Source organism: Heteronotia binoei, chromosome 4 (assembly GCF_032191835.1).
Source record: "Heteronotia binoei isolate CCM8104 ecotype False Entrance Well chromosome 4, APGP_CSIRO_Hbin_v1, whole genome shotgun sequence".
NCBI lineage: Eukaryota > Metazoa > Chordata > Lepidosauria > Squamata > Gekkonidae > Heteronotia > Heteronotia binoei.
In genome coordinates, this window is record NC_083226.1 from 13061216 (window position 1) to 13082397 (window position 21182).

The 21182-nt window shown below is 47.7% G+C and overlaps 1 protein-coding gene across 1 annotated transcript in view; it reads left to right on the forward strand.

The window, feature by feature from the left end:
• GTF2E1 (general transcription factor IIE subunit 1) overlaps positions 1-21182 on the forward strand; it is a 58963-nt gene that overhangs the window by 5890 nt on the left and 31891 nt on the right. Inside the window, exon 2 of the mRNA XM_060236798.1 lies at positions 17047-17504. Within this exon, the coding sequence (XP_060092781.1) occupies positions 17057-17504 (448 nt within the window). The 5' untranslated portion in view covers positions 17047-17056. The remainder of the gene's footprint in view (positions 1-17046; positions 17505-21182) is intronic.

Below are 21182 nucleotides of genomic sequence, written 5' to 3' on the forward strand. Positions count from 1 at the left end.
TTTTTTGGGAATTACGGGAAGCGCCCGGTAACTTCACTGACGTTCATCTTCCTTGGTGTGTGTGAAGAAGCAGACACCCGTGGATATAAAGTAGTCCTGTAGAATAAGATGCTAAGGGACCTATCTGCAAAAGTTCTGCTGTTAGATAATCCTCCTCTTCAGTTTGGTGTAGTGGTTAAGTGTGCAGACTCTTATCTGGGAGAACTGGGTTTGATTCCCCACTCCTCCACTTACAGCTGCTGGAATGGCCTTGGGTCAGCCATAGCCTTTCGTAGGAGCCAATATAATCATCATCTTCTCCTCCTCCTCCTCCTCACAGCAGACCCACAACCCCATGTAAAATGTCATGTACCAGACACTTTCCTGTTCAATGCTTAGGAGGCCTTGAGATTCTCCAGGCAGTTTCCAAGTGATGCCAGTTAGTTACATTGTCAGCTGGGAGGCTTAGGGGGTTCCCTAGTCTGATGAATTGCGCCTAGACAAGGGGCCAGAAATTTGGTCGCCCTCCACTGCTGTGGCCGTCCCGTATCTGACTAGGCATTCTATGCACTTCTGAAAGTCAATACAGATTCTGATTTGGGGCCTGCGCTTCCTCTTTTGAACTCTCTGCATGTTGAGGGAAGAGGAATATCAGTGGGTAGTTGATTTCTGTAAGATTTTCATGGACCCAAGGAAACGCAGAGGAGTGTTTCAGGCAAAATCAGGTTTTATTAGGACAGCTTCGGTACATATAGCTCTTTTGAGGGAGTCTTTCATCACTGTTGATCAGATCTTGAACATAAGAATGTAAGAGGAGCCGTTTTAGATCAGGCCAATGGCCCATCCAGTCCAACAGTGTCGCACAGTGGCCAGAAAACCCCAGGTGTCATCAGGAGGTCCATCAGTGGGCCAGGACACTAGAAGTTCTTCCACTGTTGCTCCCCGAGCACCAAGACTACAGAGCATCACTGCCCCAGACAGAGAGTTCCATAATTTATACCCTGTGGCTAATAGCCACTGATGGACCTTTGCTTCATGTGTTTATTCAAGCCCCTTTTGAAGCCATCTATGCTTGTAGCCACCGCCATCTCCTGTGGCAGTGAATTCCATGTGTTAATCACTCTTTGGGTGAAGGACTTCCTTTTATCAGTTCTAACCCGACTGCCGAGCAATTTCATTGAGTGTCGGCAAGTTCTCGTATTGTGAGAAAGGGAGACAAGTACTTATTTCTCTTCCTTCTCTATCCCATGCATAATCTTGGGCAGGGGTGAAGGGACAGCAATGAGGATCCTATGAATTTAGGGGGAGGTGTTTGTGAATTTCCTGTATTATGCAGGGGGTTGGACTAGATGACCCTAGAGGTACCTTCCAACTCTGTGATTCTGTGAAGGGGGGCGAGAGTGTCCAAGCCTAAAATATGCATAAAAGCTTTTCCAAACAACTGAAAGACATCAGTTATGTGTTTAATTTAGAAAATTTATATGCTGTTAAAATCCCAGAAAAAGCATCAACGCAACGCAAAATATTCTTGTTTAACCAATTTTATTATTCTGCAATATATTGTTATATTACTCATCTTCTATTATTAAAAAAGTTAGTCCCAATACATTACATATTTCTCCTCCCTCCCCCCCTTTTCAAGACCCCCGACGGTGTATTTTAACTAAATTGCTAAAAAATAAAAAGTAATCATCTATTAAAGAATCTTCATAAAAAAACCCTTCAAATTTGAAGAGAAAAAAAGAACTTATAATCCATCTTTATTATAATCCTTTAGTCCTTATTGAAAGAAAGTTAAAAAAAAAAGATACCTTCACATAGTCCCGCTTTTTAACTGTCGTCCATTTATTATTCCTCCAAAGTTCAACGCAGTGCAAAATATTGAGCTGTTTGAAATGATTTTTATAAAGCAGTTAAACAAAATTAAACAGGCCAAGCCCTTAATTAAAAGCTTGGGTATAAAGAAATGTTTTGGCTTGGTGCCTAAAAGAGAATAAGGCCCCAGGGAGCCTCGTGGAGATGGGCATTCCACAGGTGAGGTACCATGGCTGGAGAAGTCCTATTTCTAGGAGCTACCCACCTCGCCTCTGCAGCTGGAGGGGCAGAAAGAACAGGGCACATGAGAAGGAACTTAACTGGTGGGGTGGACAGAAGAGGGCGACGCAATCCTTCAAGCACCCTAAATCAGGGGTGTCAAACTCATTTGTTATGAGGGCCGGACCTGACATAAATGAGACTTTGAAGGAGGTCAAATTGAAAACAACGAGAGAGGGGGGCCTTCTCGGCTTCAGCTCCCCGCTGGAGGAACCAGCTACCAGAAGAGGTACGGGCCTTGCGGGACCTTAACCAGATCCGCCGGGCCTGTAAGACCGTCCTCTTCCAGCTGGCTTTTTAATGTGGAAATTATACCATCGCTATGCAAGCTATGTTATATCTGTAGCACCAATTAATCTGTGGTTTTAAATTTTCTTTTATTGCTCTCTTAATTGCTTAACTGAGTAATAACTGTAAATTGGGATATTTTATCTGTATTATTATTTTATTATTGTGATGTATACCATGTGAGCCGCCCTGAGCCTGCTTCGGTGGGGAGGGCGGGATATAAATTAAAAATTATTATTATTATTATTATTTGTTGGGCCGGGCCATGCGTGTCATAACATGTAACACCAGGTAGTACGGATATAAACTTTATAAAGGACACAGACACGCACAATTAAAGGTTGGGTTTTTTTTTAAAAAAAACCCTTTAAATGAAACATAATTAAACCATTAGCACTCTTGCAATATTTTGTTTTTTTTTTAAAAATCAAGTTAGCCTTCATTGGCTGGCATAAAATATATAGATGTGTATATCAGAGCAAATTGGTTAAAAGAGGTAAAATGGAACGATTGCATACGTATACTTCAGAGGAAGCATAAACAGAAACTGTTTCTATGAGATCCTCTGACCCGCCTTTAAAATAGAGTAAAGAAACGTAGCCACCTTTTCAGTGACACTGGATGAAGAATCGTTCAAACGTCTATAGACCTTAAGTACTTACCTGGCAGGGGAGACGCCATGATCAGGAAGGTGGTTTTCCCAGGTGAGGCTCATCCATCCATTTGTCTTTTTAATAGTAGAAGAAGGCCACAGATTTATACCCCACCCTTCTTGCTGTTAGAGTCTCAGAGTGGCTTATAATCTCTTTTATCTTCTTCCCCACAACAGACACCCTGTGAGGTGGGTGGGGCTGAGAGATCTCCCACAGAAGCTGCCCTTTCAAGGACAACTTCTGCGAGAGTTTTGGCTGACCCAAGGCCATTCCAGCAGCTGCAAGTGGAGGAGTGGGGAATCAAACCCGGTTCTCCCAGATGAGAGTCCACACCCTTAACCACTACATCAAACTGGCTCTCAGTAGTCTCTGGTAACTGACACCTTTTGCTCTGAATTGGTGCATTAAAATCTGGAGACAATGTCTGTGCTGTAGCAACCTTGAGGATACTGTCCAGGTCTTTTTCGGGTGTGTATCTGTAAGTTGCAAACCTACTTTTGATTTACTGGCATTTTTTACAAAAATCTCATGGTCAATGCTTTGAACCTCAGACCCAAAGGAAAACATGAAATGGCTGGGCATTGTGAGCTTTGCTTCATGGCTGGGCATTGCTTCATGTGCTGGTCAGCCAATGGAGAAAACAGGGGCTTTGCTCTGTAGCTCGATTGAGCAAGCCTGGCAAAGCAAGTTGTGATGTAGAAGGAAGCAGGAGAGGGAGAAAGAAGTAGGCAACAGCGAGTTGCTCACAAGCCTGATGGGAGCCCTCTGGGGGCCTGATCCAACCCTTGGGCCGCATGTTTGACACCCCTGCCCTAAATCATTACAGGTCTTAAAGCTAAGAAACAGCACTTGGAATTGTGACCAGAAACAGAGGCGTTACCAGATCTTTCAGCACTGGAGTGATAGAGTCTTTATATCCAGGTGTCTACAGTAACCTGGCTGCCACATTTTGCATCCGCTGAAGTTTTCAGACAGTGTTCAGCTATAGCAAGAGTCTCTCTCTCTCTCTCTCTCTCTCTCGGCTTGGCTTCGCGAACGAAGATTTAAGAAGGGTGCAATATCCACGTCTGCTGCAGGCTCGCTGGTGGCTGACAAGACCAATGCGGGACAGGCAGGTCCGGCCACAGTGGCTGCAGGGAAAAGTCTGTTTTGGGGTTGGTGCTGTAGCAGTGCGATTCTTCCTCAATCTCCTTTTGTCCTCAAGACCAGCTATGCGTGCGTTCTCAAAAGAAGAAACAGCCTGGTGGATGGTGTGCCTTCATGCTTTGCGATCTGAGGCTAGGTCAGACCACTGGTGATGGTTGATGCGACAGGTGCCAAGGGATTTCTTCAAGGAGTCCTTGTACCTCTTCTTTGGTGCCCCTCTATTTCGATGGCCGGTGGAGAGTTCGCCATACAGGGCAATCTTGGGAAGGCGGTGGTTTTCCATCCTAGAAATATGCCCTGCCCAGCGCAGCTGCGTCTTCAACAGCAGTGCCTCGATGCTGGTAACCTCCGCCCGCTTGAGTGCATTACCGTAATTGACCTGGTTGTAATCCGAGCTTGATTTACCATAGCCAGAGTGGCCGGGCAAAAACGGTTGGGTTTAATGTAAGAAAATAGCATTTCCCTTGGAAGCGCAGAAGCCTTTTCTCATTATCCCGGATTATCTGTGTTTTCCGCTTAAGGGGAAAATGCCATTCAAAGAGATTACAACGATGGTCTGAGTTCAATAGTGACAAGAGAAAGACATTTTACTTTATGAAATAAAAGCATATCTTACATGACATATTCATATAGGGCAGGGGTGGCCAACAGTAGCTCTCCAGATGTTTTTGGCCTACAACTCCCATCAGCCCCAGCCATTGGCCATGCTGGCTGGGGCTGATGGGAGTTGTAGGCCAAAAACGTCTGGAGAGCTGCCGTTGGCCACCCCTGATGTAGGTACATAATTTAACTTACTGTGAATAGAACAAAACTGGAGTGCAGTAGCACCTTTAAGACCAACAAAGTTTTAGTCACAACCCACCTGATTTATTCACAATGTGCGCTAAAAGCACACTTCATCGGACTTTTGCACACAAGAGCTTATATTCTGAATAAAACTATGCCGATCCTGAAGGGAGTTCTGGACTCCGACTTTGTTCTCTTGCTTCAGACCAACATGGCCGCCCACCTGGATTTATTGTGAATACATGAACTTTTAAAAAGGTTAAGAGAGCCAGATTAAGTGTGCGGACTCTTTTCTGGGAGAACTCCTCCACTTGCACCAGCTGGAATGGCCTTGGGTCAGCCATAGCTCTCTTATCTGGGAGAACCAGGTTTGATTCCCCACTCCTCCACTGGCACCAGCCTTGGGTCAGCCATAGCTCTCTTATCTGGGAGAAACGGGTTTGATTCCCCACTCCTCCACTTGCACCAGCTGGAATGGCCTTGGGTCAGCCAGAGCTCTCTTATCTGGGAGAACCGGGTTTGATTCCCCACTCCTCCACTTGCACCAGCTGGAATGGCCTTGGGTCAGCCATAGCTCTCTTATCTGGGAGAACCAGGTTTGATTCCCCACTCCTCCACTTGCACCAGCTGGAATGGCCTTGGGTCAGCCATAGCTCTCTTATCTGGGAGAACCGGGTTTGATTCCCCATTCCTCCACTTGCACCAGCTGGAATGGCCTTGGGTCAGCCAGAGCTCTCTTATCTGGGAGAACCGGGTTTGATTCCCCCTTCCTCCACTTGCACCAGCTGGAATGGCCTTGGGTCAGCCATAGCTCTCTTATCTGGGAGAACCGGGTTTGATTCCCCACTCCTCCACTTGCACCAGCTGGAATGGCCTTGGGTCAGCCATAGCTCTCTTATCTGGGAGAACCGGGTTTGATTCCCCACTCCTCCACTTGCTGGAATGGCATTGGGTCAGCCATAGCTCTTGCAGGAGTTGACTTGAAAGGGCAGCTTCTGGGAGAGCTCTCAGCCCCACCTACCTCACAGGGTGTCCGTTGTGGTGGGGAGAGGATAGAGGAGATTGTAAGCCACTCTGAGTCTCTGATTCAGAGAGAAGGGCGGGGTATAAAACTGCAGTCGTTGTCTTCTTAATTTGGTACAGCCCCAAGTCCAGGTTAGAGAGAGAAGAAGAGCGGTCCTAGTATATAAGATGAAACTGAAGGCAAGCAAGGGCCAAAGAGGCTCAACCTCTAACCAGTGAGAAGGTGGGGCCACCCACGAAGTGTACCTGAGTGAGAGAATTCTCTTAATCCTTTCTTTCCTGTATTCTCTTGCATGCAGAGCTAACAGTATTCAACAGAAACTCTCCCTATCTTGACCGACTTACGCTTGTTAACACCTGTATTGGAATCTTGACCACTAATCCTCTGCTGTCAGCCATCGGTTTTTTAGACGCACAAAAGTCTGACTGGGATCGGACCATTAATTATTATAAAGAGACGGATGGCCACAGTTTCATTGTACCTCTAAAGAGGAAACATTTCAATCCGTTTATCAAAATCCATTGCGAATGAGATGTAGCATAAAAGAAAAGCTCATAAGCAGGTAGACTTAGCATAATCTATTGTCTCTGATACTGTAATAATGCAGGCTTTTCTTTTACTTCTGCCTTTAGTGGATTGCTATTCTCATTGTTGCTGACGTTGTCTCTGTATCTTTGTGTTCCTAGCCGTTCGGCATTGTTTTGTATGTAGCGTGATTTTTATTTTATTTTTGCTTTCTGCATTTTGCAATTCTTAGGTCTTGGTGAGAAAGACAGACTATAAAGAACCTATGAAGCTGCCTTATACTGAATCAGACCCTGGGTCCATCAAAGTCAGTATTGTCTACTCAGACTGGCAGCGGCTCTCCAGGGTCTCAAGCTGAGTTTTTTCACACCTACTTACCTGGATTCTTTTTAGTTGGAGATGCCGGGGATTGAACCTGGGACCTTCTGCTTCTCAAGCAGAGGCTCTACCACTGAGCCACTGTCCCTCCCCTAACATATGAAGCTGCTTTATACTGAATCAGACCCTCTTTGGTCCATCAAAGTCAGTCTTGTCTACTCAGACTGGCAGTGGCTCTCCAGTCTCCAGCTGAGGTTTTTCACACGTACTTGCCTGGACCCTTTTTAGTTGGAGATGCCGGGGATTGAACCTGGGACCTTCTGCTTCCCAAGCAGAGGCTCTACCACTGAGCCACCGCCCCTCCCCAGTGGAATGAATGAAATAATCTCCGTAGCTTTAAATGCACTTAAGAGAGACACCAGTGCTGTTGGGTTGGAGCCTTGATTCCTGGTGCAATCCGGGTTTTTGGCAGTTGCAGCTATAAAATGTGTTACCTAGAGAATTCACAGCGTAGCACCAGGAATATTAGCTCTCCCGGCTTTGGAGGCTCACAACAGATGGCTGGAATAGTGCCCTGTTAATGCTTTTGTTCTAGGAAAGCTGCTTTTCCCCAGCCTCAGAGACCATCAGGAAGACATTGAGGGAGATCGAGGGCTTGAATTCAGCAGGAGCTCACAGGAGCACAGCTCCTGAACCTCCAGCCAGGGTCTGCATGCAGTGAGGAGTTCTTTTTGAGATCCAATTTGGTGTAGTGGTTAAGTGTGCGGACTCTTATCTGGGAGAACTGGGTTTAATTCCTCACTCCTCTTGCAGCCGCTGGAATGGCCTTGGATCAGCCATAGCTACCGCAGGAGTTGTCCTTGAAAGGGCAGCTGCTGTGAGAGCCCACTCAGCCCCACCCACATCACAGGGTGTCTGTTGTGGGGGAAGAAGATAAAGGAGATTGTAAGCCACTCTGAATCTCTGATTCAGAGAGAAGGATGGGGTATAAATCTGCAGTCTTCTTTTTCTTTCCCTGCTGCTGGGAGAGCCCTCTCAGCCCCACCCACCTCACAGGATGTCTGCTGTGGGGGGAGAAGATCTAGGAGATTGTAAGCCGCTCTGAGTCTCTGATTCAGAGAGAAGGGCGGGGTATAAATCTGCAGTCTTCTTCTCCCCCCCTGTTGCTGTGAGAGCCCTCTCAGCCCCACCCGCCTCACAGGGTGTCTGTTGTGGGGGGAGAAGATCTAGGAGATTGTAAGCCGCTCTGAGTCTCTGATTCAGAGAGAAGGGTGGGGTATAAATCTGCAGTCTTCTTCTTTTTCTTTCCCTGCTGCTGTGAGAGCCCTCTCAGCCCCACCCACCTCACAGGGTGTCTGCTGTGGGGGGAGAAGATCTAGGAGATTGTAAGCCGCTCTGAGTCTCTGATTCAGAGAGAAGGGTGGGGTATAAATCTGCAGTCTTCTTCTTTTTCTTTCCCTGCTGCTCTGAGAGCCCTCTCAGCCCCATCCACCTCACAGGGTGTCTGCTGTTGGGGGAGAAGATCTAGGAGATTGTAAGCCGCTCTGAGACTCTTGATTCAGAGAGAAGGGTGGGATATAAATCTGCAGTCGTCTTCTTCTCTCGCTGCTGCATACAGACCCTGGGGCATATGCAAATGAGATACGCTACTTAGCTCCTGCACCTTTTTTTTCCTACAAAAGGACCCCTGATTAGATCTGTTTGCAAGGCTGGCTTTGTAACTTGGCATGATTTAATGTTCAAAGAGGCTATATGACTTGAGCTGTCGTTTGATGCCGGTGGCTAGAGAAGCAGCTCTGATCTGCAGGCTGTAATAGCAAGGCCCGGGCAGATAAAGGGCTTATCAACAGAAACCTTTGGCTCTACATCCTGTTATCCCAAATCGCTCAGCAGTTGCTTCTAGAGTTGCCGGAACGATGAGACTTAAGCAGCCCTTAAGCAGTCTTCATCAGACCTGGGACCAATATCGATTCAATTATATAGATTCTTTACATAATTTTTTTATAAAAGGGGGACGCAGAGCGTCTCCAGCAGCAATTTCCCATTGGCTACAGCTCAGTATGAGGCTTCTTGCACAGGTCTGATGAAGACTGGAAAGAAACAAGTACTTAATCGATTGGCTTGTCACCACACTGCTTTGGGACTTGAATGTACATGTTTTGGACATTTGGACTGGTTTCTATATATTCCTTAGTAAATTGGTCACTAGCTTGCATTTTTTGTTGTGTTATCCATTATAGTGACCTCTCTCTCGGATTGTATTCTGTGCAATTGAGAGAGCCTGGCAAAGCTAGCTCTCCTTCCTCCCCGGAGCTTTGCTCTGTAGCTCCTGTGCGATTGAGCAAGCCTGGCAAAGCAGACTGCGATGCAGAAGGAAGCAAGAGAGGGAGATGGAAGCAGACGACAACAAGTTGCTCAGGGGCCTGATTTGGCCCCGGGCCACATATTTGACACCCCTGCCCTAAAGAGTATGACGGAAGGAAGTGGTCTTCGCTGTGATTCTGACTGGCCTGCGCTCTTTGAACGTCATTTTGGTGCTCTGTTTTAAATGCCTTATAATCTGCAACTTGACTTCTACTTAGGCTTCCCAACCCTCCCACCCTGGCGGGGGACCCCCGAATTTTCAGCCTTCTCCCCCACTCTTAAAAAATCTGGGGGCGGGGGAAGAGAGAACATACCTGTAGGCATCATGTTGTTTTACAGCTTGGGATCCGTTTTTAAAATGTGTCCCTTTAAGGGTGCACAGGAAACAGGAACGGCCCCTCCCTTTCTTTTCCTGTGCAGCCTTGCTTTCGTTTTCACAGCGAGCAAATTATGCTGGAAGAAGACCAAGTACGGTGAGTATTTGTGTGTATGAGAGAGAGAGAGGGAGGGGGCAAGGAGGGGGGATTCCCTGGTATGGAGGCCCTCCCCCCGCCTTTAGAAAGCGTGGGGGGGAGGGAAATGTCTACTAGGCACTCTATTATTCCCTATGGAGAACGATTCCCATAGAGAATAATAGGGAATTGATCCATGGGTATTGGGGGCTCTGGGGGGGGGCTATTTTTTGAGGTAGAGGCACCAGATTTTTAGTATAGCAGCTAGTGCCTCTCCCCAAAATACCCCCCAAGTTTCAAAAATATTGGACCAGAGGGTCCAATTCTGTGAGCCCCAAAAGATGGTGCCCCTATCCTTAATTATTTCCTACGGAAGAAAGGCATTTAAAAAGGCATGCTGTCCTTTTAAATGTGATGGCCAGAACTCCCTTGGAGTTCAATTATGCTTGTCACATCCTTGTTCCTGGCTCCACCCCCAATGTCTCCTGGCTCCACCCCCAAAGTCTCCTGGCTCCGCCTCCAAAGTCCCCAGATTTTTCTTTAATTGGATTTGGCAACCCTACTTCTGCTCAGTTTTTGTGTGCATGTGTGTAGCCCAGTGTTGGCTACCCTGACCTGTATGGCCCAGGATAGCTCAGTCTCATTCGATCACAGGAGCAAAGCGAGTCAATATGTGGATGGGAGACCACTAACGAGGCCCACGGTTGCTAGGCAGAGGCAGGCAATGGCAGATCCGCCTCTATTTGTCTCTTGCCTCGGAAACCCTATGGGATCATCGCAAGTCAGTTTTTTAGACAGGTATACAGAAGGATAGAAGAGCCCCGTGGCGCAGAGTGGTAAAGCTGCAGTACTGCAGCCCGAGCTCTCTGCTCACGACCCGAGTTCAATCCCAGTGGAAGCTGGTTCGGGTAGACTCAGCCTTCCATCCTTCCGAGGTCAGTAAAATGAGTCCCCAGCTTGCTGTGGGGGGGGGGAAGTGTAGATGACTGGGGAAGGCAATAGCAAACCACCCCGTAAAAAGTCTGCCATGAAAATGTTGGGATGCGACGTCACCCCGGAGTCGGAAAAGACTGGTGCTTTTGCACACCTTTACCTTTTTACAGAAGGATATATACTTAGAATAGATATAGAAACGTATGCTGGGGTATACAGGTCAGTTGGTATTTAACTAAAAGGCAGTTAGCTGAAATAAAAGGATTAGAAGGTAACGAATAGCTGAATTCACAACTTAATATATAGCACTGATAGTTTCCAGCAGGGTCCCCTCTTAGCTGTGGAGTCTTGTGAGCAAAAATTCTACTTTGTGAGCTACTGGAATAAAGTTGTGAGCGACGTGCAATAAAATTGCGAGCTACTGCATAAATTACTTTGCTCTGGGGCCATTTTTCCGGAGTGAAGACCAAAACGTGTGAGCCGGAGGCTAAGAAGCCGTGAGCTAGCTTCACACTAACTCATCTTAGTGGGAAGACTGGTTTTCAGGAGCCCCATGTCGGTTTTGACTTGACAGCACTTTCCACCCAAATGTCTCTGCCCATTTTCTCATGACATGACCCAGGCACAATAGATTAGGCCGGGAAGTCAGGTTGCGCCTTTAAGACCAACAAAGTTTTATTCAGAATGTAAGCTTTCGTGTGCTAGAAGCACGCTTCATCGGACAATAGAATGGAATGGTGAGCAGTCCTAAATATATAGGAAGCGGGCAGTGAATTAGTATGCAAAATCATGGAAATGGGGTTTTTTTAGCAGATTAAAAGGATCACAAAGGATCACAAGTTGGGGGTCTGGTGATTGTTAGTTTGTGTTGACTGGGCTGAGACAACGACAAAGGCAATATAAGTCGGAGTAGCAGATTGATGTCTATGTCATTTGGTGTGAAGTGTAATAAATAAGAGTCTGTTGTAATGTTAGCTCTGGGTTAAAATGAGGGCATTCGTTTCTCAGGTGTTTAGTTTAAACATGTAACACACATTTAAACATGGTTCTAGTTTGCCGTGTACTGTATATGTAATGACATATACTAACCCATCTTCCACTATATTTTAATGTATTCTTTTTTTCTAATGGCAAACTAGAATGATGTTCACATGTGTGTTACATGTTTAAATTAAACCTCTGAGGTTTTTGTAGCAGGAACTCCTTTGCATATTAGGCCACACCCCCTTGATGTAGCCAATCCTCCTGGAGCTTACAGTAGGCCCTGTACTAAGAGTCCTGTAAGCTCTTGGAGGATTGGCTACATCAGAGGGATGTGGCCTAATATGCAAAAGAGTTCCTGCTACAAAAAAAGCCCTGGAGACCATCACGAGTTTGAAGCTATAAGCTTCTGAGAGTCAGAGCTCACTCTGTTCAGATACGTCGGCATCTGACGAAGAGAGCTGCTGGACTCGAACCTGGCTCTTCTAGGGGCAGACCGTCAGGGCTGTTGACTGAAAGCGTTTTGAATGTTGTTAATATTTTCCCTCGAAGACTGAAAGAACCAGCAAAGACGGACAGCTTGTAGCGGTGGGAACCGTGAGCCACAAGAAGACGGTTTTGGGTAGAAACTGGTGAGGGTGTAACACAGACGGTTGTATCTGCGCAAAACCCGATTCTCTTCTTCTGCCCACATAGACTTGTTTCTCTGGCTGGCTCGAACAATATGCCTAGCAACCGGGGGGGGGGGGCGGTGGACAGGTCGAAATCATCTGTTTTTCGCTTATATTTGTACTTAAAACAAATTGCATCCTAAATAAGGGAAAGGAAAGGAAAGGTCCCCTGTGCAAGCACCAGTCGTTTCTTACTCTGGGATGACGTCGCATCGCGACGTTTTCACGGCAGACTTTTTACGAGGTGGTTTGCCATTGCCTTCCCCTCATCTCCACTTTCCCCCCAGCAAGCTGGGTCCTCATTTGACCGACCTCGGAAGGATGGAAGGCGGAGTCAACCTGGAGCTGGCTACCTGAACCCAGTTTCCACCAGGGATTGAACTCAGGTCATGAGCAGAGCTTAGGACTGCAGTACTGCAGCTTTAACACTCTGCACCACGGGGCACTTCTGTCCTAAATAAAGGTTCTGTTAACTCTTTAACTGGAAACTCGCAAACTTTATAGCCGTTGCTGTAAGCCTCCGCCGTGGAAAGAGGTTAGCCTGTGGGTGCCTTTGGCAGGATTTTACCTGTTTGGAGATGGAAGGCAGCAGCTGGAGATCAATGAATGTTTGTTTGGCTCTCTGCACGGGCCAGAGCATGGAGTGAGTTTATTTGCTTGGAAATTAAAAGCTAGGTGACCTCTCTGCTATGGGCGGTGGGGTGGAGGGCGGAATTGCCCACGTTCACATGGCAAATAGTGTAGTTTGTGAAAGGGAAGTCCTTGTGTCCTTTCGGTCAGGGCTTTTTTTTGAGCAGGAATGCACAGGAATATAGCTCCAACTGGCCTGGTGTCAGGAGGTGTGGCCTAATATGCAAATGAGTTCCTGCTAGGGTTTTCCTACACCCCCGCATGAAACAATGGTGATGTCAGGGGTGTGGCCTAATATGCAAATGAGTTCCTGCTAGGATTTTCCTACAACCCCCCCTGCATGAAACAATGGTGATGTCAGAAGAGTGGCCTAATATACAAGTGAGTTCCTGCTGGGATTCTTTTTTTTGTACAACAAAAGCCCCGTACAAAACAGTGAAGTTGGAGTGTGGCCTAATATGCAAATGAGTTCCCTGTTTCCTACAACCCCCTGCATGAAACTATGGTGATGTCAGGGGTGTGGCCTAATATGCAAATGAGTTCCTGCTAGGATTTTCCTACAACCCCCCCCCCCCCGCATGAAACTATGGTGATGTCAGGGGTATGACCTAATATGCAAATGAGTTCCTGCTAGGGTTTTCCTACAACCCCCCCCCCTGCATGAAACAATGGTGATGTCAGGGGTGTGGCCTAATACACAAGTGAGTTCCTGCTGGGATTCTTTTTTTTGTACAACAAAAGCCCCGTACAAAACAGCGACGTTGGGTGTGTGGTCTAATATGTGAATGAGTTCCCGCTATGTTTTTTTCCTACAACCCCCCCGCGTGCGACAATGGCGGTCAGGGGTGTGGCCTAATATGCAAATGAGTTTCTCGCTGAGCTTTCTCTACAAAAAAGCCCTGCATGAAACAATGGTGGAGTTGGGGGTGTGGCCTAATATGCAAATGAGTTCCTGCTAGGTTTTTCTACAAAACACCCAGTGTGAAACATTGGTTATGTCAGGGGTGGGTGGCCTAACATGCAAATGAGTTCCTGCTGGGCTTTTCCTATTAAAAAAAGGCCTGCTTTGGGTTGATACAAACTGTCTTGGTTCCAACAGCTCTTTCTCGTTGTCCATCACCCCAGCCTTCTTGCATTTCATTTTTTTCTTCCAGAAGGTACCGGTAACATCCCCCCCCCCTCCCCGGCTGCAGAGAGACAAGTGACTGTTATATAAAGGACAGCTCTCGGGAAATTTCAACAGCAGCTTAATTGACAGGGGTGAGTCAGCCGTTGTTGAGTCAGGCCTTGGATTTGGTGTATGACACAAAGATGTGTCAGATGGAGCCCGGGAGATTTTACCGGGGGCTCTGGTGTGTGGCCTGTGAACCGTCCGTTGTCGTGGAGATCAGGAGTCCTGCTTGCAGCGCTCCGGGAGGCCGGGGGCTTGGAGCCGGCAGTACAGATCACAGGATGATTCGGCAGAAATCTTCTCTGGCGGGATGGCCAAAACTCGGCGCTGACCGGCTGCCAAGAAAGTAGCCTGCTAAAATTAGTGTGTTGTGTATGCCTTTTTCCGTTGTCCCTTCCTTCCGCAGCTGTGAAATCCATAGGCTGCCAAAGAAGGAGAGTCAGTGAAGAAGGAACTTTCTCCCTGCCTAAATCCATCACTAATCGCGTTTGCCTTTGGTCCAGTCGCTCTTGCAAGAAATAATCACATCTGCGCCCTCTGGGAGTCTCGCTACACCTTGCGTCGGATCGGGCAGTGCGTGAGCGGAAAGGGCAATGTGCTTCGTTCCGCTTGCGCGGGTGGCAGCCCAGGGGCTGCAGCGATGCCCAGGGCTTTAGTGCCATTTTTTAACGAGTTAAGAGAGTGCAACTGGAGCAGTGGAGCGTACAGCAGGTGGCTGGCATTTTGTGGAGTTCCGAAACTGCAACGCAGGGAATCCATCGCACTGTGTCTTGCCTGTGGGGGGAAAGGTACTCTTTCACGTAACCACCGGCAGAGAATGAGGAGTGCTTTTAGTGCAGGGGTGGCCAAACTGTGGCCCTTTCACACATACTGTGTGGCTCTCAAAACCTCTGACACCCTGTTGGATACCGTGGAGAAGCCATCTGTCTCTTTAAATCACTTCACCAAGCTAGCCAGTGGCTTGGAGAATGCATTTAAAGTTGCTTTCTTTCCACCTCCCCTGCTACCCCATCTATTTTCCTTCCTTCCCTTCCGCCCTCCCTCCTCCTGCCCTCCTTCCTTCCTTTAAGGTGTCGGAGCGTGTTACTCCTTCTTATTGACGGGATCGTTTGTTATAAAACTTCCGTTGTTTTGGCAGTAGAGCTGGTTTTGTTTTTATTGTTTTTATCAAACAGGTGTGGAGGGGCAGCGTATGAATTCTCTAGATTAGGGACCACAACATAGCGCCCGTGGGTGCCAGGGCACCTGCTGGCAATTTTCCTGGTACCCACAAAGTGTTTTCAGCAGGGGTGGAATTCTAGCAGGAGCTCCTTTGCATATTAGTTCGCACACCCCTGCTGTAGCCAATCCTCCTAAAGCTTACAAAAAAAGAGCCCTCTAAGCGCTTGGAGGATTGGCTACATCAGGGGTGTGTGGCCTAATATGCAAAGGAGCTCCTGCTAGAATTCCACCGCTGGCTTTCAGAAAGTCGGTGGAGCCAGTCGACTTTTTCAAGGGGCAGGGAAGGTCAATGCTTTTTTTGCATCTGCGTTGACAGTGGAAAGTGTGGGACATGTACCCCTGCCACAGCCCCTGTTTTCAGAAAGGGTCTGAAGAACTGAGCCAAATTAAAGTGACCAGAGATGAGCTCCTGGACCTACTGAGAAAATTTAAAAACCATAAGCCTCCAGGTGCTGATGGCAGACACCCGAGAGTTCCTAAGGAACTCAGACGTGAGATCGTTGCTCTATTAACATAATCATTAAATTCAGCTGCTCTACCAGAAGATTGAAGAGTAGCAAATGTGGCGCCAATGTTTTAAAAGGGATCCAGCCTTGGTGTTGGCCTTCCAGAGGAACTGGTTGACCGCTGTGTGAGACAGGAAGCTGGACTAGATTTACCACTGGTCTGATCCAGCAGGGCTCTTCTGATGTTCTTAGGAAGGCCTCAGTCTCCTTACCCTGTTGTTGGTCCTCCAGAAGAACTAGTTGGCCACTGTGTGAGACAGGATGCTGGACTAGATGGAGCACCGGTCTGACCCAGCAGAGCTCTTCTGATGTTCTTATGAAGGCCTCAGACTCTCTGCCCAGTTGTTGGTCATCCAGAGGAACTAGTTGGCCACTGTGTGAGACAGGATGCTGGACTAGATGGACCACTGGTCTGATCCAGCAGGGCTCTTCTGTTCTTAGGAAGGCCTTGGCCTCTATGCTCTGTTTCTGGCTACCCAGTGGAACTGGTTGGCCACTGTGTGAGGCAGAATGCTGGACTAGATGGTCTGATCCAGCAGGGCTCTTCTGATGTCTAATGAAGGCCTCAGCCTTTCTGTCCTATTGTTTGATCTCCAGAGGAACTAGTTGGCCTCTGTGTGAGATGGGATGCTGGACTTGATGGATCATTGGTCTGATCCAGCAGGGCTCTTCTTGTGTTCTTAGGGCTTCATGTTGACTGTGCACATTTTTAAAAACCGCTTTGGCAGCAGCTGCCCCCACAGCATAAGGACCTTCACTGTGTGACTGAAGATAAACTGTGTGTATGCAAAAAAGTAAATAGTACATTCATTAAAAAGGCATCCTGTTACACAGAGCTTCTGCTTGAAATCTTTGATTTACCATTAAGTTTTGCATAACCTCACCCCCTGACATTTTGTGTTTGGCTCCATCTCCTACGGCAGCCATTTTGTGGTTGGCTCCTCTTCCCCGGCAGCCATTTTGTGGCTCCACCTGCCGTCCTACGTCAGAATCCCAAGGATACACCCAGATTGAAAAAAGATTGGTCTAAATAAAATAAATAGTGGCAAATTTGCCTATTCTAAATAAAATAAAAAACAAATAAAAACTCTAAATAAAATAAAAACAAATTTGCCTCAGAAGAAGTAAGAGACAGAATTGGATCGTGTGGGAAGCAGAAGAGTGCTGTGGGCGGCGCTAAAGTAAAATGCCAAACCTTGCCTTGGTGTCATGTGACTGCCAAGCCACTTTCAGTAACCCAAACTACTGGACAATGGAATCCCATTTTTATACAATTGTTTCTTCTTTTGCCGTTTGTGTTGCAGTACTCTTGCTATGACAGACCCGAATATTCTCACAGAAGTCCCCGCTGCTTTCAAGCGCCTTGCCAAGTATGTCGTGAGGGGCTTCTACGGGACAGAACATGCCCTCGCCCTGGACATTCTGATCCGGAATCGCTGCGTCAAAGAGGAGGACATGCTGGAGTTGCTGAAGTTCGACCGGAAACAGCTGCGGGCCGTTCTCAACACCCTCAAAGGAGACAAGTTCATCAAATGCCGGATGAGAGTGGAGACCGCCTCGGACGGCAAGACCACGCGGCACAACTACTATTTCATCAACTACCGCCTGCTGGTCAATGTGATAAAGTACAAGCTCGATCACATGAGGAGGAGGATCGAGACGGACGAAAGAGACTCCACCAACCGGGCCTCCTTCCGGTGCCCCGTCTGCTTCAGCACCTTCACGGACCTGGAGGCCAACCAGTTATTTGACCCGATGACAGGTGAGGGGCAAGCGCGCGACCCTTCGGGGCAGGAACCCAAACGTGGTGGTTGTCATTGCAGATATTTCTTCATGCCAAAGTACGTTACAAGCAGGGGGGAAAAAACCGTGATGTAATAACGGATGAATTAGGACAACATTCAGAAAATCTTATTACCTTTTGAAAATCGTGTGCTGAATACACTCTATTTAGGAGAGCCAGTTTGGTGTTGGAGAGCCAGTTTGGTGTAGTGGTGAAGTGTGCGGACTCTTATCTGGGAGAACCGGGTTTGATTCCCCACTCCTCCACTTGCAGCTGCTGGAATGGCCTTGGGTCAGCCATAGCTCTGGCAGAGGTTGTCCTTGAAAGGGCAGCTGCTGTGAGAGCCCTCTCCAGCCCCGCCCACCTCACAGGGTGTCTGTTGTGGGGGAGGAAGGTAAAGGAGATTGTGAGCCACTCTGAAACTCTGTCCTTGAAAGGGCAGCTGCTGTGAGAGCCCTCTCAGCCCCACCCACCTCACAGGGTGTCTGTTGTGGGGGAGGAAGGGAAAGGAGATTGTAGGCCGTTCTGAGACTCTGTCCTTGAAAGGGCAGCTGCTGTGAGAGCCCTCTCCAGCCCCACCCACCTCACTGGGTGACTGTTGTGGGGGAGAAAGGTAGAGGAGATTGTAGGCCGTTCTGAGACTCTGTCCTTGAAAGGGCAGCTGCTGTGAGAGCCCTCTCCAGCCCCACCCACTTCACAGGTTGTCTGTTGTGGGGGAGGAAGGTAGAGGAGATTGTAGGCCGTTCTGAGACTCTGCCCTTGAAAGGGCAGCTGCTGTGAGAGCCCTCTCAGCCCCACCCACCTCACAGGGTGTCTGTTGTGGGAGAGGAAGGGAAAGGAGATTGTAGGCCATTCTGAGACTCTGTCCTTGAAAGGGCAGCTGCTGTGAGAGCCCTCTCAGCCCCACCCACCTCACAGAGTGTCTGTTGTGGGGGAGGAAGGGAAAGGAGATTGTAGGCCATTCTGAGACTCTGTCTTTGAAAGGGCAGCTGCTGTGAGAGCCTTCTCAGCCCCAGCTCCCTCACAGGGTGTCTGTTGTGGGGGAGGAAGGGAAAGGAGATTGTAGGCCATTCTGAGACTCTGTCCTTGAAAGGGCAGCTGCTGTGAGAGCCCTCTCCAGCCCCACCCACCTCACAGGGTGTCTGTTGTGGTAAAGGAGATTGTGAGCCTCTCTGAGACTCAGTCCTTGAAAGGGCAGCTGTTGTGAGAGCCCTCTCTAGCCCCACCCATCTCACAGGGGGTCTGTTGTGGTAAAGGAGATTGTGAGCCTCTCTGAGACTCTGTCCTTGAAAGGGCAGCTGCTGTGAGAGCCCTCTCCAGCCCCACCCATCTCACAGGGGGTCTGTTGTGGTAAAGGAGATTGTGAGCCTCTCTGAGACTCTGTCCTTGAAAGGGCAGCTGCTGTGAGAGCCCTCTCTAGCCCCACCCACCTCACAGGGTATCTGTTGTGGGGGAGGAAGGTAAAGGAGATTGTGAGCCTCTCTGAGACTCTTTGGAGTGGAGGGTGGGATATAAATCCAATTTCTTCTTCTTCTTCTTCTTCTTCTTCTTCTTCTTCTTCTTCTTCTTCTTCTTCTTCTTCTTCTTCTTCTTCTTCTTCTTCTTCATGTAATAATTTCAATGGGTGAGACGATCAATAGTGTTTCCAGACTTAACTCACCTCAGCAAACATGCAATGCTTCACGCAAGTTGATTTCATCCAAAAAAGTCATCAGGGCCCTGCGGGATTTATCGCAGTTCCGCAGGGCCTGCAAGGCTGAGCTGTTTCGGATGGCATATAACATCTAACGGGAGAGGGCTGCCACCACATCTGGATCCATCGCGCTTTGATTACGAACGGCCTAGGATCTGTGCGCGTGAGAAAAAAAATATTACATGATCTGTCTGAAGTAGCACCATTGCCATTTATCTGATTGTTTCATTTTAATATTGTTTTTGGGTACTGTCTGTTTTATGCTGTTAGCCGCCTGGAGTCTGTACAGAATGGGCGGGATCTAAATATAACGTAAATAAATAAATTAGTGCACAAAAGTGGTTGTATAATAAAGTGCCTAGTCCATTTCCCGAAGACTTCACAGTATCCACCTCTGACAGAAATGATGTAGCTCAGAAACAATGTAGCTTGCCTCTGACAGAAATGATGTAGCTCAGAAACGATGTAGCTTGCCTCTGACAGAAATGATGTAGCTCAGAAACGATGTAGCTTGCCGCATCGTTTCTGAGCTACATCATTTCTGTTGTAGGTGGATACTGTGAAGTCTTCGGGAAATGGACTAGGCACATGGGCTCTGACTTTACTTGATCAATTCTGGACTACGTTGCATAAAAAAAACCCACACACTGAATGCTATAGGTATGCCCTTGATTAAGACATAAGGCTATGGAACAAGAGGCCTCAAGAATATCTGTAAGCCTTTGTCACTTCACTAAATTTCCTTGTTCAGCATTGTTCTGTCGTTTTATCCTGTTCTATATTATGAGCCAATATGTGTACTTACCTTTCTGACCTCTGAAGAAGACCAATTTAGGTCGAAACGCGTCAGGTCACGTTGAGTGGGTTCCCATTGAGGTTTTATGATTTTACATAGGATAGAGGCTTACGGCGGGCCCTTAAATGGTTTTAGCTTTCAACAAGAAATACATGGATGTTGAGTTATGATTTTTTTTACACTTTGTTTTTATTGTTCGGCCCTTTAATTGCATATTAACCTTTTAGGTTTCTTACTCCATTTTTTTGGGTTAAGGGTTAGGGTGTCTTTGAACCACCATAGCTGCGTTCAGAGGAAGGGTACCTCTGCAGGGGACCTGATTTGGAACGAAACCGATAGGGGAAGGCAGCTGGCACCTTGCCTGGTTCAGGACTAGGGAAGAGGCCGTGGCTTAGTGGAAGAGGGTCTGTTTTGCATGAGGAAGGTCCCAGGTTCAATCCCCAGCACCTCTGGTTAAAAGGACCAAGCGGTAGGCCTGCCTGCGGGCACGCATTTCGAATTCTGACAAGGCATGATAGGCGCGGCAACAAAATGGCTGCCACGGGAGGCGGAGCCAGCCACAAAAAGGATCGTCACAGCTTAATTTCAGTAACACAGTGCAAGTCCTTGTGCTGTGGTGGCTGCTGTTGCCAAAGTGACAAAAAAAAAAAGGCCAGTCAAATCTCCAGTAGGTCATCATCAAAAGCCTAGCTGGACAAAACCCTACCTGGCCCTTCCCACTTTCTAAAAATATGTGGCAAGCAGCAGAAAAGGTGCACCCAGGGCTTTTTTTGGTAGCAGGAACTCCTTTGCATAGTAGGCCACACACCCCTGATGTAGCCCATCCTCCAAGAGCTTACAGTAGGCTCTGTAAGAAGAGCCCTGTAAGCTCCAGGAGGATGGGCTACATCAGAGGTGTGTGGCCTACTATGCAAAGGAGTTCCTGCTACAAAAAAAGCCCTGGGTGCACTACAGTTTCTACAGCCACCAGATTGGGGACCCTTGCAGGAAGTGGTGAGAAGCATCTCTGGAGAGCTGCTGCCAGTCTGAATAGACATTACTGACCGCGATGGACCACCAAGGGTTTGATTTCCTACAAGTCAGCTTCATGGGCATAACTAGATGATCTCCAGACCTGATATGGTTGAATCCTCTCTCTCTCTTCCTTCCTTCCTTCCTTCCTTCCTTC